The sequence below is a fragment of the Talpa occidentalis genome, unplaced genomic scaffold (genome assembly GCF_014898055.3).
Source record: "Talpa occidentalis isolate TD23 unplaced genomic scaffold, MPIMG_talOcc4v2.1 talOcc4.7, whole genome shotgun sequence".
Taxonomy (NCBI): domain Eukaryota; kingdom Metazoa; phylum Chordata; class Mammalia; order Eulipotyphla; family Talpidae; genus Talpa; species Talpa occidentalis.
In genome coordinates, this window is record NW_023605083.1 from 54,068,314 (window position 1) to 54,094,406 (window position 26,093).

At 43.9% G+C, this 26,093-nt stretch overlaps 1 protein-coding gene across 4 annotated transcripts in view; it reads right to left on the bottom strand.

The window, feature by feature from the left end:
* Window positions 1–217: 217 nt before the first annotated feature.
* ANKS6 (ankyrin repeat and sterile alpha motif domain containing 6) overlaps window positions 218–26,093 on the bottom strand; it is a 50,465-nt gene continuing 24,589 nt past the window's right edge. For 3 of the 4 annotated variants that reach the window (XM_037495391.2, XM_037495393.2, XM_037495392.2), the window contains exons 12-15: window positions 16,794–16,980; window positions 13,006–13,073; window positions 8,638–8,754; window positions 219–4,287 (exon numbers count right to left, since the gene is read on the bottom strand). In XM_037495391.2, the coding sequence (XP_037351288.1) occupies window positions 4,183–4,287; window positions 8,638–8,754; window positions 13,006–13,073; window positions 16,794–16,980 (477 nt within the window). In that variant the 3' untranslated portion in view covers window positions 219–4,182. Of the gene's footprint in view, window positions 4,288–8,637; window positions 8,755–13,005; window positions 13,074–16,793; window positions 16,981–26,093 lie in introns of all 4 variants that reach the window. The other variant, XM_037495390.2, reaches the window with a different exon arrangement.

Genomic DNA, 26,093 nt, shown 5'->3' on the forward strand with positions numbered 1-26,093 from the left:
TCTGAGGAAGGGGACAGTAAGGTGTGTGCAACATGCAGAGGGGAGAGGAAGGATGAGGAAGACACTGGGAGGGTTACACCGGGTTTTACACCCAGAAAGAGGTTCAAGATGAAGAGACAGACAGGAGGGTCAAAGACCAGCCAGGTGGTCAGCTCTCCCGTTCCCTCTTTTAAAAAAAATGCAGTATGTAATACACATACACACACACAATGTATATATATTATTGTATCACGATAATATAGGTATTACCATATTATTGATAATATATGTATCAATAATAGGTATCATATTACTGTACTATGATGCAGTTCTATATCACGATACAATAATATGTAATACAAAACTTACATTTTAATCATTTTAAAGTACATTTTCGAGGCATGAAAGTTATCACAATATACAACCAGCACTATTTAGTTCCAGAACTTTTTCATCATCCCAAAGCTAAACCCCTTCTCATTGAGCTGCACGCTCCTGTCTCCAAGCCCCACCACCCATGAAACAGCTTTTGTCTCTACATTTCATGCAAGTAGAGTCATAGAACATGCAGCCTGCTGTGTCTGGCTCCTTTCACTTAGTATATTTGCATGATTCCTGCATGTTGTAAAGATCAGAATCTCACTCTTTTTTATGGCTAAATAACATTCCACCATGTGCACAGGCCAGTTTACTTATCTATCCACCCCCTGAAGGTATCTGGATTGCTGCCACTTTGTGTTACCATGAACAGCACTACAAATAGCCATCCACGTACATGCTGTTGCAGGAAAACCTGGTTTTCAATTCTTTGGGAATACCCAGGAAAGGAATTACTAGGTTACCAGGCAATTTCGTTTTTTTAACTTAATGAGGACTTAGTCCCCTTCTTTTATAGATTTGTATAGAATTACAGGGCTGGAACAGGCCTCAAAAGTGACCTAACACAGTGTTTCTCATGTTTGGATTTTACTTATCAATAAAACTAAAACCATCATTTCTACCACCCCTCTCCCAAAGTTGGGGGCGGGAGCTTGCATCAGAATTAAGTAAATGAACGTATTTCATGTCAAGAAAACTCATTACCTCATATTCTTTTTTCTCACGTCACTTGCATAATTGGTCATTTGGGAAGCCCCTTTTGTGGTTTGATCCTCATCCAAGGTCCAGATCCCCCTCAGCTGCCCTGGCACAGGCTCACCCACCTTCAGGGTCCCCATCTTGGCGATGCTTGCCCTCCCAGGGGGCTCTGGTTCCTGGAATGTTCTTCCTTATGGACAGTGGGTCTCCTCCCAGTGTCTTCAGTATCCTCATTCCACCCTTGAGGGCCCCACAGACCTTGGCCTTGCTCTACCTTCTGCTCCCCGGATGCTGCCCAGGGCTGAGCACACCACTGAGATACTGATTCCAGGAGAGGTGCAGATGAAGCAGGCCTGACTTGTAAGAATTCTCTGAAGAAATCTCCAAGCTATTTATAGTATTTCATAAGCATCTCCCATCACTCCAAAATTGTGAACAAGCCCACGGACTAAATATTTGTTTTGTTGTCGGCTGGGTTTATACCATTTGAACATTATTCTCTGCTGAGAGCCAGCAAAACAGCATGGTGACTGCGTGGATTCCTGAGTGAGAAGTGAGACCTGCATTCACGCTACTGTTACCTGTGTGGCCCTGGTGAGGTCAGTGCAGATGCCCGTGCCACAGCCACTGAGTTGGAGGGAGGGGAGCTGGAAGGCTGCCTCATGGGGTAATGAAGCAGAGGTGCTGGCATTTGGGCGCTCACTCTGGGAGATGGCTCAGTGATGTTTTATGCCTCTGATGAGCAAAAAACCAAGTGAGAAGACAAATTCACCATTATTTAATAAATGTTTGGCAAACACAGATCTTTCAAAGAATCAAGTCCTCATATGGGAATAATAATAAAATACAAAGAAGTGTTTGATGGCTAGGAACATGGAAACCTACTCTGCAGGGCTGAAACAAAAAGGCATCCTGGTCTCTGATGAGGACAGAGTAGCCCTGCTGAGGATGTAGGGTCAGCCCATGTCCTACTCTAAACTAGCCATCTGCAGGGCAGGGACAGGGTCTCACTGAAGAGGATGGCCATGCCCTGCATCCACAATTAACCTGACAGGAAGTGAGGGCCCGATGGGGATGGTTCACCCCACTAGGCAGTGCTTTGAGACAGGAGTGTGAGGGGGTGTCCACCTGATGAAGGAAGCTGGAGATAAATGAACTGGGCTTTCTGCTCTATCTCACTGCTGGTAAGGCCGTGTCTATGTCACTTCTGTCATCCCTGAGCTTTGGTGAAGTCATTATCTGAGGTTGGTGTCTCAGCTTTAGGTGGCTCCCAGGCAAGGTTTCACTTTAGTTGGCATGGACATACATCTTTATAAGGGAGACATGGGCATTGAACACCTACTGTGTGCAGCAGCTTGACCTCAGTGGTATTCATCCTCACTGTCACCTTCAGCCTGCAACAGTTTAATCTCAACCTGCATGTCAGGAAACAGACTCTCCAGTCATGTGCAAAGTTGGCTGCTATGGTTAGGAAGATGAGAGGATGTAGAAATGGGCCCCAATGTGTCACCAGGGGAAGGGAAACACAATGAGACTCCCAGCAATGGCGTGACAACTGCCTCTGAGCCAGAAGGGGAATGGGAATTTACCACCAGGAGACGGGGAGTGGGCATTCATGGGCAGAGGAGAGGGCCCGGGCATTTGTGGCCAGGAGAGGAACAGATGAGTGACTACCCCTCCCACACTTCAAGGAGACAAGCATATGGTGGCAGAGCTCAAGGTCAAGATAAGGCTTCTATGAATCAGGCTGATGTCTACTGCTGTGTCCCACGGGCCAAGGAAGGACCCTGACTCTAAGCTCCGATTAAGAGGCTAAGTAACCTGTCCCTGGCCACACAGCTGGTCACACAGCTGCCCAGCCCTGGGGCTGGACCTGAACACTGAGCCTGAATCCAGAACACAACGTGTGCTTCCCACTCCACTATGATGCCTCCTGAGGTTGGACTGTCCACTCCCATCTTCTCTTGCCGTCGAGTTCCTCAAAGTGGAGCTAGTTCAACTCTGCAGCACCCCAATTCCATAGGACAAGACAGAAATGCATCAAGTGCTAGATGAACGAAATTAATTTGCTTGAAAATGTTTCAGAAAACTGGATTTTAAAGGACTGGGTGGAAAACTACATGGGTTGATTTCCTTCTGAGGAACACAGCATTAATAGACTTTAGATAAAATCCTCAATTCTCTGCTTCTTTGCCTAGAAAATTGAAGCACTGAAGTCCTTCCACAAACATACTAATAAGGTAATATATTAGGTTCCTCTGCTCCCATGTCCGGACCTACAGGGGTATGTGGGGAGCAACACAGAGTATCAGAGCATTATCTTGCTTGATCCCCAATCATTCAGATGAGGAAATTAAACCAGAAAGGAGGAGTGCCCCCTGCAAGAACACACAGTGGGCTTTTCTCTCTCTTCCTATGTGAAAGGCTGCCTTTGAAATATAGGAAAACATATTCCCATACACACCCTGCCTGTTGAATGCCGTGGGTGCAGCCAGGTGCTAGAGCAGACATACAAGGAGTAAGAGTGGCTGGAATGGGGTTAGCTCTGTGTAAGGGACTCAAGACGAGCTTCATGTGCTAGGTGACAAGTTAGATGTTTCAAGGGAAGATGTGGCAGGGAGGGGGCTAACTTTCCTTCCATAGGTACACATTACCCTCTAAGTTTAGCATTGGGGCTACAAAGCCACTTCCTGAACAGAGACTACATTTCCCAGCCTTCTTTGCTTCCAGGTAGGGCCACGTGACTACCAGTAGCCAAAGGAATTTGAGTATTTAGGAGCAAGGCAGTTAAGAGGTGACTTGCCTTGAACACCATTCCTTTTCCCCTCTGCCAGTCAGAAATAAACTCTTAAGGCCTCCCGTAATGGCAGAGCCACAAGATGGAAGAAGCTGTGTTCCTGAACCACTGCTGAAACCACCTGTGGAGCAGAAGCAGCCATACTAGATCGATGTGAAAATAAGTCTACATGGCTGGGAAGGGAAGACATGTGTTTCAGGCAGAGGGAACAACATGACTAAGGACAAAAGCCTAGGGAACATGAAGAGCTAATGGTGGCTGGAGCACTGGTTATGTGAAGAAGGTACTGGGATCCAGAAAGCTCATACTGGAGACCACAGGAAGGAGGATCACGTACAGGGATTGTTTCCAGGAGCCCTGGTGTTGCTGGCACTGCTCTCAAAGGAAGAGTGGAAGTTGTGAATGGTTTCCTGTAAAATTTGTCTCTCTCGTCCCTGTGGAAGAAGTAGAAAACAGACATAAAATGTCTTATTAAATCTTTTAACCATTAATTCAATTGACACAGTGTTGTTAGTGCTGAACTCATACTTGAAAAACCCATGGGCGTCGTGGGGAAAATAAATTACCTAACTGAAAGAATACTGAGCTTAATAAAAACATACTGAGTCAGAATCTCCCCCAGCTTCCACAGTCGCACACGTCAGGGCTGGAAAGGTCCCGCGATGCAGGATCCGATCCCTGGGAGGAGGTGGACACAGAGCCCGGGAAGCAGGACTGACTTGCCCTGCGTCACACAGCCTTGAAGGGTGGTCTCCTCCCCTGCCGCACACTGCGAGTCTTTCCAGTCCTCGAATTTCCAGGGAATTCAGTGGGAACTCAGTTTCTTTCTGCTCCAGAGTGGAATTTGAACTGCCTTTACCTGCCCTTGCCTAAGATCTGTCAGATTCCTTTTCACAGCTATTTACTTCTCATCTGATCCCCAACCTCCACACACGTTTTGAGATGGGAAAAGGAGGAGGATGTGGGTGTTTAAGTCCACAGAACATCTGCTCCGAATACCCGGCCAAGCGACAATGTTAACACCGAGGCTAAGAACAGAGACTGGAATCAAACAGTCTTGGTTCACATCCCATGTCTCCCATGTATTAGCTGAGAGACCTTCAGAAAAATATGTCACCTCTCTGGGCCTCGCTTTCCTCATGCATAAAATAGGAATAATAATGGTATATCTCAAATGTTTGTGCTGACATTGGACCCTATGTGGATAGCAGGAGCTGACAGGGCAGCAGTGTAGATTAAACATGTACTTCTATTTATTTATTTTTTTAAAGATTTAAACATGCATTTTTCGAGCAAAAAATAAATGTGCTCCACATGAAACGTAAATTAGAAATCTCTGGTAGATTGCTCTGTGCTAGGAATGAAATTTGGGGGCGGGGGATATAGGGGAAGTCTCCTGAATGAGCCTAGATTTCAAACTTTTTCTTCTTTCATTTCATGGACTCCCCACATCCCTGGGACAGAGGAGGAAGGGGTCCTCTCCAGACCCCAAGCAGAGCCCTCTAGTGGTGACAAGGCCTCCTACACACCAGCAGCGGAAAGAATTCTTCACACCAGTCCATCCCAGTCATTTGAAATAAGCTGGGAAAATGCAGTCAGGGTTCCATCAGCACAAACCTAAAGGCTGCAGAGCAGAGGGCAGAGCACCGGATGTGGGGGTCAGAGGACCCAAGCCCCTACTCTACTGCTCACTAGCAGTGGCCTCCAGGTCTAACTCCATTGTGCTGTGTTTCCCTATGTGTAAAATGGGGAGATTTACACGTGTGGGGGCTGCATGAGGCTCAACTTGAGAATGAACAGACTGACACTCTGCAAACTGTGGAGGGCTAAAAAACCAATACAAGAGAAGACAGCGGCGTTATTAAACACCACCTCAGCCTTAACTGCCTGAGAAATGAGGTCAGGAGGAGCCAGGGCTCTCTGACTCCTAACCTTAGGGGGAGCCATAGATGATGGAAACATAATCATTCTCTGCATCCTCAAGTAATTGAAAATGATTAATTGCCCTTTAAAAGCCCTGTGTTTCAAAAAACAAATGGTCAAAAAATATAGAAAAAAGTCTACTTATCTAGTAGTTAAGAAATGCAAATTAAAACAAGGTATTTTTTTATACCTATCAAATTAATAAAAATAAAAAACCAAACTGATATTACTCAATGCTGGCGAGGGTACAGGGCCCCTGGCACTCACATACCCACAGCTGGTGGGATGTCACTGGCTCTTTCTGGAAAATGATTAAGGATGACACATCATATATGCTGATTTAGACTTTTTGACCTGGTAATTCCACCTTTAGACACCTATTTCAAAGAGGTAATTAGAAAGCCTTATATACAAAGTTGTCCACTGCCATACTATTTATAGAAAGTTTGCACATCTACATATGCAATAAGCAGGGATTCCCCTCAAAAAATAATTTGAGTACATCTAAGCAAATTTATTGAGTTCTTATTGACACAGGTTATAGCATGTTTAATGTTAAGCAAAGAAAGGAGGATGTAAATTATAGATGCAAATTTGACTCAGCCACAGAAAGAAAATCATTTGGCACAAAATATTGCAGCATGATCTCTGCATTATTATGAACAGCATTAGCCTTTGGAATCACCTGGTTGACAAGGTGGGAACTTGTCATCTGGGACCCTCAAGGAAGATCTTTGGTATGGATTAAAATTTTGTGTTTCCCCTCCTGCCTGCCCAATTCACGAGCTGAAACCTCACCCTGAGGTGAAATGGTGTTAGGAGACGGGACCTTGTGCAGGTGATCAAGATCAGATGCGGTCACAAGGGCAGGGTTGCCAAGGTAAGATCATGGCCTTATAAGAAGAGATTGCTGACAGCTTGCTTCTCTCTTCTCTGTCATGTGAGGATACAATGAGAAATTGGCAGTCTGCAGCTCAACACATTTCCACCACACTAGCACCCTGATCTTGGACGTCCAGCCTCCAGACTGTGAGGAATACATCTCTGTTGTTTACAAGCCTCCCAACCCATGGTCTTCATGTGGCGTGAGCTAAAACAACACTAATGGCTGGCTGCTGCTTCTGCTTTTCTAGAGGGATCTTATTTAGCAGAGGACATATAAAATGGAGTGAGGGGGCATGAATTGGAGAGACAATGAAGAGCAGGTTCCAGTAAGTGCAAAGTTGAAGAAAAAATGTCTTCATTTGGAGTGAGCTCAAGACGTCACATATCGTTTACCCTGACGAAAACAGCTAAGTTGCCTAAGATTTTCAAAGCAGCTCAGTCTGCCTTCTTGTTGTGTTCTTGGTCCAGGGAAGAGGGAGGCCATGGCCATCCAAGCCAGAGGGGACTTTCTGGAGGCATTAGCAGCTACCATCTACCAAGCCCTGAGCCAGACTCAGTAGCCCTCAGCTCCTGGCCTGCCTTCCCTGACCCTTACTGTCCCTGTATCCAGAACTTTTTCTGTCCTTCTACCGAACCCTGCTTCCCTCCTTCCCCTCCCAGAGGCAAAATCCTTAGCCTTGCAAATACTGAAGCAGCTCTAACTGAATTACCCCAAGGAACCAGCTCATGGCCTATACACAGATAAATAATAATGATGGCAACAAGAAGCCCACTGCCAATCCCGGCAGGGGTGGGAGGGAAGCCTCCACACAGCGTGGAGCACCTGGACCATGTGAGGAAGGGCCTGGGGCAGAGGCCTCCTTTCCCTGCCCACTGGGTGACCTGAGAACACTCTCCCTCTGAGACTCTGCTCCCTCACAGCTGGACTAAGTGAGGCCTTCCTCCCAGGATTAAACTGAGGAAGTGCATGCAAAGTGGCTTATGAATGACAAAGTGCCACTTGAATATTTATTTGCCACTGGGGATACAAGTCTGTTCACAGGTCTATGTACCACCGAGCAGTATAGAGAAAGAATCATGAAACCACTCATGCTCTCTAACATAACCTCATACACATGGAACACAGTCTGAGGAACAAAACAAAAGAAGGAAAAGGGAAAAAGCAGAGATGTCCATGACAGTTCTATTTACGATCCCAGGCATGGTGCTATCATCCAACAGGGCAGCGGACAGGCAGAGTGTGAAAAGCAACAGGTCAGCAGGTATTACACGCTGCTGCTGCAGTGAGACAGCAAAACCAGTCTGCATTAGGGAAAGGAGCAGAGGAGGCCAGACCAGTGGTAAGAGTGCACCATGTCTGCCAGCACAACCATGTCTGAAGGTGAGTGGAGACTTGGCGTTTATTTGGTTTTTGCGCAGGTGTGCCTGCTGGGAGGGGGCACTGCTAATCTTTACCTTTAAAGATGAAACAGAAATTTGACATTAGACAAGAATGCAGAGAGCCAGCAGCAACGGTGACTGACAGCTCTGTGTGTGAACACTTCAGTCCTGGCAACGACCTCATCACCCTGCCCTACAGATGAAGAAAGTGAGGCTCAGAGAGGGCCGTGACTTCCCCAGGGTGATGCAGTGAGCAAATCAAGGAGGGGGGATTCAACCCCAGGCCGGTATCACTCCAGGGCCCGTCTTAACTGAGGACTGTGCTCCAAGAGGCCATTTCAGTTGACTCTAAGGAGAGAGATTCAAGTATGGGAGAGAGATCTGAAAAAAGAACAGGTCACCCAGGGAGGTAGCGAGCGCTCAGTTACAAGACGTGTGCAAGGGGAACTGACCTCTGAGATATGCTGGGAGAAATGGAATTAGAACACGGGGTCATCAGGAACACCGAGGGCTGAGAAGCCTGGCAAAGCTCTCAGCTGTCTGAAACGGGGGGGCTCTGTGTGTGAACGGTAAAAAGGGAAGATTGAGAACAATACCTTGCCTGCGTTCAGTTCAGAAATTGCTGCCAAAATCTGCTGCCTGGATCCATCTGTCTTAATACCCAGCTCCTTCAAGTCGCCGTCAGTGAGCGTGAGGAATGCTTCCATATCCACCTGGGAAGAGAGAAGCGGGATTTGCTACCATCTGCTTGACGCCTCACCTCTCTTCGCCCGACCACAATAGAAATATCATGATTATGAGCTATTAGTGCTTTTTAGTAGTGAATTAATTATGATTTACTACTTCCAATTCCTGACTCTCCGCTGGAAGTTTAGTTGAATGGCATTAAGGATCAACTCCCTCAGCTCCAGCCCAGGGTTTTCAGCATAGGTATGTTTTGGAAAGACCCTGAAAATGAAACAAGTCAGTCAGTCACATCTCTGAGATAGTAACTGAGGAGGCTAAGTGGTAAAAAACCCAAGTCCTGTTGTTAGGAAGTGACCTCCACTGTGGCTGCATCTGAGCAGCGCTGCCTGGAGCACAGGGGATTGGGGGCACTTACCTTGCCCTCCCTGGCACCCGCCCTGCCTGACAAGAGAGACACAGACTGGGGTAGCACAGTGAGAATGTAAAAGAGCAGAGGCCGTAGAAGAAAGAGGGCCATGGGGAACTCAGGTGGAGAAGGGCTTGGAATGAGGGCACCTCACTGTCCTACATTCTGGCTTCCAGGAGAGAAGCCCTACAGCTCTGTCAGCACTGCCTGTGCCTCAGCGGGGCCCCCTGCTGCACAGTTTAAATCCTGCAGCGTGTGTCCCTCTAAGGCAGGTGGCTGGAGGTCAGAAGGCTCTGAGGAGGCCAGCATGCCACAGCCCTGCAGGGGGGACAACAGCAGCCACAGGCCCGCCTCAGGCAGGTTCCTACAAGCCCAGGTGTCACCGCCAAGTGGGAAAGGGGAGTAACAACACTAACATGATGCAAAAATCACAGCTGTTTCAGGCTCACAGCATAAGCAGGTGTATTACTACCCTCAATTTGGAGTTAGGGAAGCTGGAACAGAGATGATCTCTATCTAGTTGGTCAGTGGCCGAGCTGGGATTTGAGCATGGGCAGGGCCTCCACATGCCACCTCACCTTTCAGATGCTGCAGCTGCAGATTCAATGGTTTCTCTCCTGGGGCTCCCTAGGGATAGCCTTGCTAACATGGCTCAATTCTCCCTAAGAATCAAGGGATCTGTTACCTGCTGGGCCCTCCCAAAGCAAAGCCCAGCTATAGTGCTCATCTGAAAGAGCTCCACTTAACTCCAGGGCCCCTCTGGCCCTCACTGCAGACCCCTCTTCTGGGCTCTGAGAGCGTCTAGGGGATTCCTGCGATCCCTAGGGCCAGACTTTGGCAGAGGGATGAAAAGGGGCAGAGACTTGACTAGTGTTTGCTGATTCAGTGAATAACACATCGATCTTCTGCTTCCCCATCTGCATTGACCTTCTCAACCGCTGACCTCTGTCAACCCTGGGGACTGCCAGACGCTCATGGTGTATTTCAGAAGGAGAGCACAGAGCCTGAATTCGCCTCCTGCGAGCACTTATGAAGTAGGGTTAGCAGAGATGAGAGAGAAACATCCAGTGTCCTTTCAGTTTTCATGCCCCACTTCTCTGGGTAACAGAATACCAATTTTCAGCTGGGCCACTGTATTTCTGGACTTGCCACGCATATTAGTACGAGAGGTAACAAACTTCTGACCAATGAGCTACAAAAGGTTCTATGGTCCTTCAGGGAAATCTCCTGAAAAAAAGGAGAGCACATGCCCTTTTCCTTCTTCCACCTGCAGCCTGTGAGTTGGCTGTGACATCCGGGGCTTTAGTAAACACACTGGACGTTGAGAATGAACGTTACATATCTAGGGGAGGTAGAGAAAAGAGCTAGAAGGCACCCCAGTGACTCATTCCAAGCTTTCTGTGTGAAAAATAACCTCCCATTTTATTTTTTTAAAGATTTATTTATTTATTTATACAAGCACTGGGTACAGTCAGAAGCGCGGGAGGGTGAGAGAATTCACCAGAGCTAGAGCAGGGAACAGAACAGGCAGATGGACCAAAATACATTGCTGAGGGGAGCAGTGGGCACGGCAGGAAAGGTCTGCGCGCCATGTGGGACCCTCGCCCGTGGCCGGGGATCGAACCTGCGCTGCAGAGGCTGCGGGCAGCTTCGCAGCCTAGTGCTCAACCGCTGCGCCACCAGGGGAGGCCCTCTCCTATTTTAAGACACTAAAGTTTTGGTACTTTTCAATACATGTAGCTAAATCCATCCTAATACAGGTAGAAAGATGAATATTATTAGTTTATGTTCAGTTTCAATGTAGTAAGATTCCAGAACTTGGATTAACATTGTTCCTCTTCCAAATTCTCGCAGGTTAAAATTATATAAAAATAGGGAGAAAATCTTTACCCTTTCTGGAAATGAGAAGAAAGTCCCCTGCACATGGCTGATGCTTCCAGGAGTTTTGGAAGGGACTAATGCTCCTCCCCTCCCCCCAGAGGTGTGGAGACTGGGTCTAAAGGCAAGGGTGGGGACAAATCAGGCTGAAGCCTACTAAAGTCTTCAGGGGACACTGGGTTGTGGGGACACATAAAGAGCAAACTGCACACCAGAGAGGAGTCAAGTCCAAGGGGGTAGCAGAGCTGGTTCCAACAGGGCAGGTGTGGTGTCAGCAGGGAAAGGGCACTGCCTCAGCTTAGTTCACCTACCCCAGCACATTGCCACCTCCAGCCAGTGGCCCCAGCATCCACCGTGGTGCTGCCTCCTTGACCCCAGACACTGAGACTTTCAGATGGGTGAGTTAAGACAATGGCAGGTCTACCTGGCCAGTACTCTCCCTCTGTTTCCAAACTCTGAAAGCTTCAGGGGTCAGCTGGAGCACACCTCAGTGCCTACACTGGACTACTGCAGCAACATCTGAGAGGGGGACATCAGCTAACAAAAAAAAAAAGGGAGAAATCGGAGCACACATCACCTTGTGAGAAAGATCTAGCTAAAGAAACAGAAGTGCACCTGGAGACAGGTTCTCCACACGCTCCAAGAGGGCTTGGTACACATGACGCAAAAGCAGGCAGCCATCTGCACGCAGGACAGGTATCGTGGCTATGAGAAAATCACCGCTAAAGTTTGAGATGTTGAGGAGCCGGGAGGACAGACAGGGTAAGGCAGAAAAACAAGCCCAGGAAGAAAGCCACACACCCCTATCTGTTTTTTGAATTAGAATACAAACACCTCGGTTGTATCTCAAGCTTGCTGGGGACCATGAGAATGTCTCTTGATGGCTGCTGTAATTCTGAACATTGTCATGCACTAAACTGGGGACCAGAATGTTCTGAGCCAGTGATCATCCCCTGGTTGCTAACAGGCATGCAGAGGAGTTTTATTTGACCAAAACGGTAAATTTTTTAACAGTTTGTTGAGATATGATGCATCTATCATACCATTCTCCCACTTAAAGTGTATAATTCAACGATTTTTAGAACATTCAGAGTTATGCAACCCTCACTATACTCAATTTCAGTACATTTTCATCACCCCAAAAGAAACCCCATTCCCATTAGCAGTCACTCCTCATTCTCTCCTCCCTCCTTTCCCTGGCAACCACTAATTCTACTTTCTGTCTCTACAGATCTGACCACTCTGGACAGTTCATATAAATGGAATCGTACCTTATGTGGCCTTTGTGACTGGATTATTCTGCTTAGCATCATATTTTCACCCATGCTACAGCAGTATTAGTATTTTATTGTTTCTATCTTTTAATACATGCCACATGCTATTTATCCAATGATCAATTGATGGACATTTCAGGTGTTTCCTCCTTTTAGCAATCATAAATAACGCTGCTGTGAACATTCACGTGCAAGTTTTTGTGTGGACACAGTTTCAAATCTCTTGGGTATATACTCAGGAGTGGGAATGCTGGGTCACAAGTAACTCTGTTTAACTTTGGAGGAACTGTCAAACTTCAGTAGAACAGCAATTTTTTAAAGAATGTAACTGTGAGTGCTTTTAAGCAAATAGGAACTCTTTCAGGTTCATACAGATTCTACATCCTGACACCAAGATTCATTAGTATCTGCAATTGACTTGCTCATACTTAAAAGCTCCTCAGCAAATCCCCTTCAACAAAAGTGTTTTCAGGACAGACAGAAACTTAACAGGATAGAACAGTCCTCAAAATTATAACATCCTATCATAACAAAACAAGCCAGAAGGTCTTCAAGATCTCACTGTAGTGAATGGAACTCAATGTGCTGAACACAAACTCTATTTCCTCAGCTGCTTCGTGAAGAAGATTGGTCTAGGCGTGCAGAATGGAAACCTACGTATTGAGGCAATTTTTTTTACAGTACGTTTTAAAAGTGACATTTAAAAAGAGCATCCTTACCTCTTGCTCCTCAAAAATGGGCTGATATTTCTCGAGCGATAATTTCTTAAGGATACCAGTCAGTTCATCTTCAAGAGGGAAAGATGTAAAAAAAAAATTTAGAATTTGATAAAATGTATTAAACGAGTGGTCTTGAAATTTTCATAAAGCAATGAGAACCCGATTTCAAGTGAAATTCTGTAAGAAACTCCACCACAGAATGCAAGTCTGGGCCGCACTCCTAGGGATAAAGGTGGAGGGGTCCAGAGCCACCTGCCAGCCATGCTCTTGTCCAAGTCCTGATTGATGACCTATCACCAGCGTCTCCCCAAATCCCAAGTCAGGTGGCAAAGACCAACTGAGGTGGTTTGTGACCAGGCAGACTCTCAGATGGTTTCGCCTAAGTTCTCGGAGTTCTAGTTGCTGAGACTAAAACTGTGCTTTCTGTGCAAGAACAATTTTAAATGATGGGTTCTTGACTGATAGTAACTGCACCTGCAGTAAATCTAATGCCATCAAGTCCTCAGCTAGTCACGGAAAGAACTTGGGAGAGCAGGTAGGCAGGCTGCAGCACAGAGCTGCGGTCTGGCTCAAGTGTACGGAGGTTGGAGCCATCCCAAAGGAGGAAAGGGTGCATTGGGGTGGAACAGCAGAGCCAAAGGAACACAGACCAGGGGAAAATGAGATTTGGGGTACCAACATATCAGATCAGAGAGGATAAAGAATGAAGACCATCCTATGAGGGGCTTCAAGAAACAGTCATTCACACATTCAACAGGGATTCACCAGACTGCTAGGACTGAGGAAGCAATAGGGACTAAAATGTACAGCACACAGAAAGACAGGCCAGAGCCAGCAAGAAGAAAAAAGCAGGCTGGGGAGGGGGTGGGATGGTGGAAGATGCTATTTTGTAGAGGCTGCTCAGGGAAGGCCTCTGTTATAAAGTGACATCTGAGGAGCAAGTGTATAGATATCAAGGGAAAGAGCTCCAGTCCAGCCAGAGAAGACAGCAAGTGCAAAGGTGCTGGGGCAGTGGGTGCCGTTCCCAGAAGAATTAACAGGGGTTAGGAGGCCTGACCCCCTTCTCTTATTCATTCATGCATCATCATTCAACAGTGGCTACCAACATGCCCTCCACACACTGGGAATGCAAGGAAGGCTTGGCATCTGCTGTGAAGGAGCCCACATGGTTGGAAGATTCATGATGGGCGACAGTGTGCACAGTGCGCACCCATCAGCCCAGGGCACGGACAGCCCATCGGTGTTGGTGATAACAACCTTGCCAGTCCTGCTCCTGTCCCCATTTACAGCTGAGGAAGTGAGGCACAGAAAGGCAGGCATCACATCTCAGGCGAGGTCATACAGCTGACCCACAGCAATGAAAGGCTCAAGCCCAGTGGTCTTGCAACCAGGCCTGGGCGACACACCTGCCCTGAACTTCTCATTGGTGGTGAAAGGCACTGACAGGCTATCTGGGACAGAGAAAGCGGCTGACCCAGCCCAAGGTTGGAGAAGGCAGCACAGAAGAACTACTCCTACTCCTGAGCTCGGACATATGAGATTAACTGAGTCTTGAGCCACTGTAGTTTCACGATGTGAACTGCTGCTCCCGCTGCCCCTCCTGTGCAGTCTTCCCACAGTGGTGTGCTGGGAAATGTTTAACAACTGGCTCCCTGGGCGGGGGGAACATAGGCATGTAGGTAGGTACACAGACTGTAAAGATTTTATGGATCTAAAGGGCGTGTGTGCACAAGTTCTATAGAATAATAAATTACACAATACTCCTGATTGCAAATCCCCTGTGGCCAATGCTTTTGTTGCATTTCAGGCACCTCACTGAATGTTCATGTCACTTTTGCCCTCCTCCTGTACCCACAGCCAATGAGTGTACTTCCACACAGAGGCTGGGGGCAGCGCCATTGACAAGAACATGGGAGATGAAACAGTGACTGTGGAGGCTGGAACTCCATGTGAGCAACTTTGCTGAGTCAGATAATGGCTTTCAAATCCTAAATTAATTAAGGTAGGGATGCAAATCCCTAATTCAACCTTTAGGGGTCTCAATTCCTGAACGTCTCTGAGGTGAGAGAAATGGTGAGTGGGGGCTTAACACTCCACAAAGAAAACACAGTTAGGCAGGACTGGGGTTGCTAGTGAATCTCAGAGGCGTTAAGGAATGATAGCACTAGACAGCTCAAAACAGGAAGGAAGCCCCAAATAGAGGATGCCCAGGACAGCACACATTTCCCACCCAGCACACACTTGAGCCCATGCAGCTGATTCCAACTTTCCCCAGCCGCGCTGGGCAGAACCTGCAGCTCATTCGCGGGCAGTGGCCAGGCCTCCACGCCTCTGTGAGGACCCAGCACACGCGGGACTGCCCTCCTCTCTGGCTGGGATCTATACAACTGGGCCCATCTCTCACCAAGGCTCCTCTTCCTCCTCCCCACCCCCAGATCCAGCAGCCTCCCAAAGGCAGTCTTAAAGGATGGGTTCTTCTCTTCCTCTCCCTTTATCTTTTCTATCTTCAAATCTTTATCTGGGGCTTCACAGAAGAACCCCCACCCCTGCCCAGATGTCCATCCCATCTTTGTTTCCTCCGTATCCCCAGGGGCAGGCAGGGCTTGCAACTCAGGCAGGCAGGTTCCAAGGTTCTCCTGGACCCGGATGTCTACTGCTTTTTTTGTCCAGCCTCCGAGCTCTTTTCCTTTTGGAAACAGCACTTCAACTTTCCTTTAAGGAGGGGCCACTTCCCTCCTGCTCCCAGTGCACACAGCATTGGCAGGGTGGACTCTAACCCTGACCCTGCCTCCAAAGGCACACATTTCACCCCTCGTGGATGCAGAGACAGTCAAAGATGGTCAAGCATGGCCAGTGACTCAAGTCAGGCCAATGACCTTTGGTAGTACCCCTGGCATTTTGGTGGATCTACTTTTTGCTGGCATTGATATGTTAATAGGAAGAGGAAGAAACCCTGAAACTGCTGGGGGCACATGCCTTTGGATCCAGACATGCCTGAAGAACACCCTAGACACTTCCGTTAGATGAGCTGACAAATGAACAGTGCTGTGTCGTTTCGTTTCAAAGTTCAGGAAAAGGTACGTAGCTGGCATATCTACAGGTGTATGTTTGTGTGTATAAACAAAATCACCTACATTCACAAGTTATTTGAAAAACCTTACCATACTGTAGGGTAAGGTAAAAGTATCAGGCTTTTCTGCCCTCCCGCCATCAGGATAGATGATGGATCCTTGCGGTACTGAATGCATGCCTGATGGCGGGCACCTGGAATAGGGTGTGGGCATAGGTAGATGGGATTCACCTGGGCTGAAACTGGGCTTTTAAGGGTGGCGTTGCAGGGACGCCAGCAGAAGCTGAGAAGAGAAGTAGCAGAAGCAGAGAAGCCAAGCAGCAGAGAAGCAGAGAGAAGGCCAGAGAGCCCAGAAAGAGTGAAGACTTGCTGGGGGTTGGGAGGGCTGCCAGCCTCCCGGCCCCACAGCGCCCCTGCCTGCAGTGTACCTGGTAATTCCAATAAAAGCCTGCAAAAGCCACTGAGGGTTCCAGGACTTTCTCCTCCTTTACCTGGTCTGCTGGATCAGAAAACCTGCCCTGTGTCATTCCTGCCCCTTACACATACCTTAAGCACAGTAAAGATAAAAATACCAAGCAGAATCAGGGAAGGAGAGGGATGAGAGTATTTGTAACCAAGAAAACTTGAGCTAGAAAGGCTCTAGCAATTAATTAAGGGCAGCTGCCGGGTCACCAGGGCGAGGAGGAAAGGATGGGGTTTCAGGGCCTGGGGGACTCACCTTCATCCGTGATGGTGCCACTGCTGGAGCCCCCGCTGCTCTTGGACTGTCGGTGGGATGAGGAGGAGGACACAGAGGACTCAGCCGCGTGCCCTTTGGGTGAAGGGGAGGGTGTGAGGGTGGGGGAGGTGCTTTTGGAGGTAGTAGACGTTCCAGAGGGAGGTCTCTTGCTTGTCTCTATTTTCTGCTGAAAAGATAAATAAATAAGCCATCATCTGGAGGGCAGAAATGATTCAAACAGAAGCCTGTAACAGGGAACATGGGGGATATTTGGTTCAACAAGCTATCTAACCAGGACTTTACAAAGCAGCAACAGCATCAGCAGAACAAAAAAACTCCTTTCCAGAGCAGAGAGACGGGGGGTGGGTGGAAAAAGTGGCACAGGAGGAGCCAGGAAACCAGGGTACTAGTCCTGCCCTACAGCTGTTGCCACTGTGCCCGGAGCCAGGTCTCCTACCTCTCAGTTCACCCAGCTCTAAAATGGGAATATGGCTTCTATGTACACTAGGTCCCCTTCTGCTCCTGATGCTCCTGCATCTGAACCAGTTGCTTCTAATCCCTCCACTAAAGGACACATTATCATTCCCTCTGTGAATGTCATCAGGCTTTAAAAAAAAAAAAAAAGCCTTTTAATTTTTAATAATTGTAGACTTAAAGGTTGCAAAGATAGTCCCTGTGTATCCCTTACCCAGCTTCCCCTACTGTGATCACCTTGCATATAACTATAGCACAATTACTGACACCAGTAACTAATAGTGGGACAAAACCATCAGCAAACCAGACTTCACTTAGATGTCACTGGCTGTTCACCATTGTCCTTCTTCTGCCAGATCCCACGGGCACAGACTTGTCCTGTCTCCTTAGTCTCCTTCCATCTGGGACAGCTCCTTATCTGGGTCTTGCCTTCTCTTTCACGATGCTGACACTTTTAAAGCGTCCTGGACAGGTGTTTGTAAACTGTTCCTCAATTTCGGTTTGTCTTACGTTTTCTCATAATCAGGTTTGCTTATGATTTTGGGGTCCACAGCCACAGGGAAGATGTGCGACTGTCAGTGCAGCATAATAGGAGGTACACAGTGTCGGTATCTCATTACTGATGATGTTAACCTTGATCACTTAGCTCAGGTGGTGTCCACCAGGTTCCTCCAGTGAAGTTACTATTTTCCGTTAAATATGTGGAGGGAGATATTTTGAGCCTAAAGTTTTGCCCACTAATTTCAGCATTCTTTGGTGGATTGTGCCTGGAATTACCATTTGGCTGTTCTAATGGTGATTTTCTATTTCCTTAGTCCTTCCACATTTGTTATTTGAATTCGTCTGTAAGACTTGATCCTTTTTCCCTGTTTACTCATTTGTATTAGTATGGTTCCTGTTTGATTTTCTTTAAATTTGTAAAACTTACTCTTCTGTTTTCAATTCATTGGGTTTTGACAAATGCAGAGTTGTGTGTCTACCCTGAGTATAGGCTCATGGATATCTATTGTATTTTTTGGATTATAATTCAATATTGTTTTTATAGTTATAGTTTTATATATAGTTAGTTTTATAGTTATTTTATAGTTCAAATTGTTCCAGCTTTCACCATTGAGATCTCTCAGGTCAGTTCCTGTGATTTTTCATTTGCCCCATTTTTTTCTTCTTTCTTTCTTTCTTTCTTTTTAAAAGCATTTCCTTACTTTCTGACAACACAAAATTAATTCAGGTTGGGCCTCCCCTGGTGGCGCAGAGGTTGAGTGCTGGGTTGCGAGGCTGCCCGCAACCTCTGCAGCGCCGGTTCGATCCCCGGCTGCCAGGCGAGGGTCCCACATGGCGCGCAGACCTCTCCTGCCGCCTGCTGCTCCCCTCAGCTGTGTACTTCGGTCCTTCGGCCTGCTCTGCTCCCCGCTCTGGCTCTGGTGAGTTCTCTCACCCTCCCGCGCTTCTGACTGTACCCAGTGCTTGTATAAATAAATAAATAAATCTTTTCTTAAAAAGTCATTAAAAAAATTAATTCAGGTTGATGTTGTATATTTACTGATCCAATACTAGAACAAATGACTTTTCCAAAGTCCTGTTTCCTTTGGAGAATAGTACTTAAAAACCAAAATCTGGGTACTACATTGTTCATTGCTACTGGGATGTCACTTGTAGTACACACAGCAAGGAAAAATATGAAGTGTGTACTAACCCATGTATGCAGTCACATTTTATATTATCCATCTGTGTGTATACACATGTATGCATATATATTTACAAGTATGCATTCATACTATTACCTCTGACTCCAGTCCAACATCACAGGGCTCATTCTAGCATTTCCCTTTCCGGTCAACCTCTGTCAGGTTAGAATTGGGCTTATTATCTATGTTTATTTATTTGGTCTATATGCAAAGTGTATATGTATGCAAAAAATAAATTCATGTAAAGTGGCTTCAGAATTGCTCAACCAGAGTACATTGTTTTTGTATGCTTTTTTGTATTTATTTTTGCCCTGCCGTATCCACTTGACATACTAGTTCTTCCCCCTCTCCTAAAGTGTGGTTGTGTTACTCATTTGTAATACAATCAGATCTGTTGTCAAAGTTTGCATTCTATCTCTGCCCCCTGTTTGATTTTTGTTTTATTTTAATTTGCATACAGTAAAAATAACCCTGTGGCGTACAATTTTATAGGTTTTGACAAGTGCAGAGTTGTGTTCCCATCAACAGATCTCATGGAGAATAGTTCCATTGTCCCCCAAATTCCCTTGTATTTGACACCACAAAATATTTCAAGTTGTTCCAACCCATAGAAATAACTGATCTATTTCCATCTCTATAGTTTTGCCTTGTCCAGAATGTCATACAAACAGAATTATATGATACATAGACTTTTGGGTCTAGTTGTACATTATGCCATTAAGACCCATCCAAGTCACTGCATGTATCAGCAGCATATTCCTTTTCCTTGCTGAGTAGTATTCCATTGCATGGATATACCAAAACTACTTTATATTCATCTGCTGATGAGATGTTTCCAGTTTGGGGTATTTTGGGGTAAAAAAACTGATATAAACATAAACAGATTTTTATATGAACAAAGTTTGAAAAAATTAACTGGGGTAAATATCTAGCAAGTAAATAGCCAGGTCTTACAGTATGTGTATGCTTAGTTTTATAAGAAGCCAACAGACTTTCAAGGTGGTTTTATAATTTTGCATTTCCCCAGCAACAGATCAGAGTCTTAGCAACTCCACATTCTCACCAGCACTTGTACCTTTAAAAATTTTTTTTCACATTTTAGCCAGTCTAATAATAGGCACAGAGTGCTGCCTCATTGTGGTTTTAATTTGCATTTCCCTAATAACTAATGATGTTGAACATCTTTTCATATGTTTATTTGCCATCTGTACATCTTCTTTGATGAAGTACCTATTTAGATATTTTGCCCATTTTTTAATTTGTTAGTTGTTTTTTATTGTGGGCACAAGATCTTTATCAGAAGTATGGTTTGCAAACAGTTTCTCCTATTCAGTAGCTTGTGTTTTGAATTTTGATAAAGTACAATTTTCCAATTATTTCTTTCATGGATCACACTTTGATACGTTATCTAAAACCTCATAGTCACATCCAAAGTCACTCAGATTTCCTCCTAGAAGTTTTATAGAGTTTTTATTATATTTTTCTATGTCCCATTTTGAGTTAAATTTTTAATTTGTTGTGAGACATTTTCCTACATATGAACATCCAATTATTCCAGTACTATTTATTAAAAATGGTACCCTTTCAATTTGTGGAATTGCCTTTGCACCTTTACAAAAAAAAATAATGCGTTGACTATTCTTGTATGGTCTATTGTTGGCCTCTCTATTCTTTTCCATTGATCTATGTGTCTGTTCTTTCACTAATATCTTAGATAGCTTGAAACTAGTAGCATGAATCTTCCAATTTAGTCTTTTTCATGATTCTTTGGCTATTACCACTTCTTTGCATCTTAATATAAATTTCAGAATCAGTTGAGATTGCTACAAAAAGTTACATTTTGTTGCAATTACACTAAATCTATAGATCAAACTGCAGAAAACTGTTACCTTAACAATATTGAGACTTCAAGCTCTCCATTTATTTAAAATGATAAAGCTTCTTTACCAATGTTTGGTAGTTTACAACCTAAAGATTCTGCATGTATTTTTAGATTTATACCCAAGTATTTCATTTTCATATAATACATTTCAAAAGTACTATAAGTGACCACTTAAAAATTTCAAATTTAAAGATTCTAATTGTTTTAATTGCTCATTACTAGCATATAGAAACTTAGAACACTTTTGTATACTGACTTCATGTATTAGGACCTGATGTGCTCACTTATTAATCCTAAGAGTTTGTGTAGATTCCATGGAGTTTTCTAAGTAGATGACTGTATCATCTGAGAATAGACGTAATTTTATATCTTCCTTTCCAATCTATGTAACTTTTATTTCTTTTGTTACCTTATTGCACTAGCAATAGCTTCTGGTGCAAAGTTGAAAGACTTGGGTGTGAAGGACAATACCCCTGTTCTTGTTCTTAGTGAGGAAGCATCAGTCTTTTATCATCAAGTAAGATGGTATGTACGGGTATTTTATTTCAGGCGCAGGAAGTTCTCTTCAATTCTTAGAAACCTGAGAGTTCAGATAATGAATGGAGTTTGAATTTTTTTCAAGAGCTTTTTTTGTACCTTATTCTTTACTTTGTTAACATAGTAAAAAGGACATTGATTCTCTAATACTGAACCAGATTGGCATTCCTGGGGTGAACCCCAGTTAGAATGTTTTATTCTTTTATCATGAAGTATATTTGCTAATATTTTTGTGAAGGATTTTTACATTTATGTACACGAGGACTATTGACCTGTCATTTTCTGTTCTTACAATGTCATGAAAACGCATCCTTGTCTTGGGGGGGTAAGGGGACATTCCATAATGATACAGAGTTAATTTCTCAAGATATAGCAATCCCCATGTGTGCAGAGCTTCAAAATACATGAGGCAAAAGCAAAGAATGAAAGAAATAGATCAAACCATAGCTACAGTTGGAAATAAATTCTTGTCTCTAATTGAGAGAGCAAGTAGACAGACGAGAGAGTACAGAGGATTAAGAGTACAGAAGACTTTAATAACCAAACAGATATAAACCAAGCAGATCTAATTGACATTTATAGAACTTGCACCTTCCACCACCACGACAAAATACACTTTCTTTTCAAGTGAGCATGAGAGATTCCCCCAAGGTTGATTATATTCTAATGCATAAGACAGACCTCAACACATTTAAAGGAATAGAAATAGAACTATAGCAGCACTAAACTAGAAGTCAACAGAAAGATTTCTGAAAGGCCCCCAAATGATGGAAAAATAAAAGATAAACTTCTAAATAATGCATGAGCCAAAGAGGTAGTCTCAAGAGAAGTGAAAAAATATTTAAAATTGAATTTAAATTAAAAATTATACCAAAAATTGAGGAATGCATGTAAAGCGGAACATTGAAGTAAAATTGTAACATTAAAATTGCTGTATTAGAAAAGAAAGACCTGCTGTTTAGAAAAAAGGATCTATAAACAGTAATTTAAGCTTCCACATAAGATACTAAGAAAAGAAGACAAAACCTAAGCAAGTAAGTAGCAGGAATTTATAGATAAGGAAATTATAGAGAAGAGCAGAAATGAATTAAATTGAAAATAGAAAAAATGGCGGTAAAAATCAATGAAACCAAAGTTGGTTCTTTGAAAACTAAAGTTTATAAACTTCTATCCATACTGGCCAAGTCAGAAAACAAGGAGAAAGAGAAGTCACAAATTAATAATGTCAGTAATGAAAAAAGAAGACACTCCCACGGATTTGACATTAAAATAATTAAGAAATACTATGTTCATAAAGTCAATGATTTAGGTGAAAAAGTAATTCCTTAAGAAAATACAAAATTCAAGTCACTTGAGAAGATATATAACCCCAAAAAAATCCTAGACATATTTAAAAAGTTATGTAGCAACTGAAATCCTTCAAAAAAGGAGAAAATAATCAGATCTACATGGCTTCACTGACAGATTTTATCAAACACTTAAGAAAAAAGTAATATCAATTCTACAATATCTTTCAGAAAAATGAAAGATACTTCCCAACTAATTTCATGAGACAACATGTCTGTTTTTTCTTTTCAGCACTTTGAAGGTCACCTCACTGTTTCTTGATTTGTATGGTTTATTTCCTGAAGTCTGCTATAATTCATATTTCTGTTCCTCTGTAATTCCTCTTTTCTCTGGCTTGCTTCAAGAGTTTATCTTTGTCTTGTTTCCAGCAGTTTAAATATAGGTAGGTGTGTTCTTTTTGTTATTTGTCCTATTTAGTTTTCCCTGAATTTCCTAGATCTTTGGTTTCACATTTGTTATTAATTTAAGGAAATTCCTAGCCATTTTATTCCACCCCACCATCCTCTCTTTTTTTTTGTTTCTTTCAAGGATTCCTATTACCTGTATGTGAGAGCATTTGATATTATTCAACAACTTCTGAGTACCCTTTGTTTTGTTTTGGCCTTAATGTCTTTGTGTTTCAGTTTGGGTAATTTCTATTTGCCCTACCTTTCAATTCACTGATTCTTTCCTTGGCTGTGTCAAGTCTACTGAGGGGCTCATCAAAGCTACTCCTCACCTGTTACTCTGTTTTTATTTCTATCGCTTTCATTTGATTCTAAAAGTTTCTGTCTGTCTGCTGAAATAGTCATTCATCATTATCCATGTTATTCACATTTTCCATTAAAGCTTTTTTTAAAGATTTTTTTTCCCCATACAATTGCATCCCCCTTATTCCAATAGAGCTTTTAACATGCTAATTGCAGTTCTCTTAAATTTGCTCTCAACTAATGACAACACCTGTGTCATATCTAAGTTCAGATTTTGATTTCTACTTTGTTTCTTGAAATTGTGATGTTTCCTGACTTTTTATATACCTTATCATTTTTTGCTGAAAATATAACATCTCAGGTAGGATACTAAACTAAGATAAATAGCTTATATGGTGGAAATGGGTCCACCTTGCCTTGTCATTAATGTTTCTCCTCGCTAGCTACATCCAAGAGTGGAAAAAGAAATACCTCTCTATGTTTTTGAAAGAAATTTTCAATGAGCTACCTACATCACTAATAAATTCTTCTCTCTGCTTTTTCTAGAAAGACATTCTGTAATAAAGCTCTGATAAGCAAGAGATAATTAGTAGTTCCCTACCAAACAGATATACCCCAGGCAAAAGCAAAGAAATACTCTGGACCTTGTAGGCAGCATTACTGGGGGAGGGGCAGGTATATACAAGATTATTTGAGATGCTCTGAAAATGTGAACTATTCCTTATGCCCCCGTGTGGCAGACTTACTCCATCAGTGGCATCTCTCCACCCACCCTGCTCCACGCTCTTTGCTATTAACTCTGTATGTTCTGCAGTGGGTATGCTGACTTGCTTATACAACTTGATTGGTTTTCAAATCATGCCTTGAGCCGTTGCCATGAGAACATGTCCAAGCTTGCCATGGACACTCATGGGCCCAGTTATTCTGGTCCCTCTTGCTGACAGTCAGACATGTAAATGATTCCCCTAGATGGAAAGAATTGCCTATCCAAGTCCAGACTAAACTGCCAACCCACAGATCCACAAGCTAAAGAAATGTTTTTCATTTTAAACCACTGAGTTTTAGAGTAAGAATAGAAAGCTGATATACCCAGTGGGCCTCTGAGCATCCAGAGATCTGAGAAGCATTGATGCATAGTCTGAGTCGCCACATTTCACGTCTCCTAAGACTCACTTCAAGCTGATTCACAAACATGCTAGTAGCCAGCCTTGTGAATATCCCACTATTACAGTGGTGCTTATTTTAAACAAAGTACATAAAACCAGATTCAGGAGGCTTGTATGTTGAATACTAATTTCTACTTCTTCCTAAGGAAGCATTGGAAACTATTTCAAGTCTCCATTTTTGCTGCTGGAGCCTTTGACAGAAAGCCCACTCCTAGGTCCTTTGGTTTAGAGCAGCAGTTTCTTAGTCCTGGACTGGGCTGACTGCAATACTTCAGCCCAGGGAGGGAGGAAGACGCTAGACCTTATCAGAGAGTCCCATTCAGAAAAGCCTGATGGAGCTCAGAAACCTGAGTGTTTAAACAGTTCCCCCAAGGTTACAGCACATTGTTATGTTAAGTTGATCAGATGATCACTGAACTGGATACCTTCCCCAAATTATTGTTTCCTGAGTGCCATCTACTGACACAATTTCCTTTCATCAGACTATACCTCATACAGATTATATATGACAGATGTGTCCAAGTAAGATCATAGTGTAATTTATAATTTAGATGCCCATCTACTTTCCAATACCAATTAAAGGAAATAGTACCTAACACATCTAATGGACTCAAAATTGAAATAAAACTTCAGGCAACAGAGAAGAGGAAAAACAAATGAACAGTCAGACTAGCATGCTTACTAAATGGGTAGTTCTGCGTGTCTTAGCAGCAAAGGCAAAAAGAGAGTAAAATGAACATGTAATTCTTATTAGCCAATGAAAAAAATGTATCAAAGTTTCAGTAGAGACTTTTCTAGAATTGACTTCTAAAAGGAACTTAATTATATAGATACTATTACAAAGTAATTTTGAACATAATGGAGAATATGTTAATAGGGAGAGAGAACACTTTCTGGAGCTGCTTTGTGAAAGAAACTTATGTAGGTCCAATTGCATAGGGAAGTTTGAATAACAAGAAAAATTGCATAACCAAGAGACATTGGACAGAAAATAGCTTCTCAAACATCCATTAAAACATCAGTCTCTAGATGCACTTCTGGGTAATGGCTCAGGGGTGAGGCTTTCACGTGATCTAGCTTTTCTTAGGGAGACAGTTGAAGTCATCTAGAAGATGTGATGAAGAGTGGGGTGTTGTACGGACCTGGGGTTCTTGCAGAGGAGGGAAATGGGCCACACCCACTGGAGAACACCTGGAGGACTACCTGGTGGAGGAATCAGTTCACCTTCATGACTAAGAATCCACACCCTGGGTGTTGACTCCATTACACCCAGGCAAAGGGACTCAAGGGTGGGTGGGAGTAGATTCTGAAGACAATATAAAACTTTACATTCCAGAGAGGCATTTCTTCTCTTTTGCAAACTCCATAAAAGCTAACAATGTATCAACTGCTCTGAACTGTACTAAGGGAGGAAAGGTGCCAGAGGAGGGAGGTGAGGCAGAGCAAGGCTCTGTCTTGACCACCAGGACCTTCTGTCAGCTCCTTCCCTATGCCACACTTTCACTCCTGCAGCACAGCAC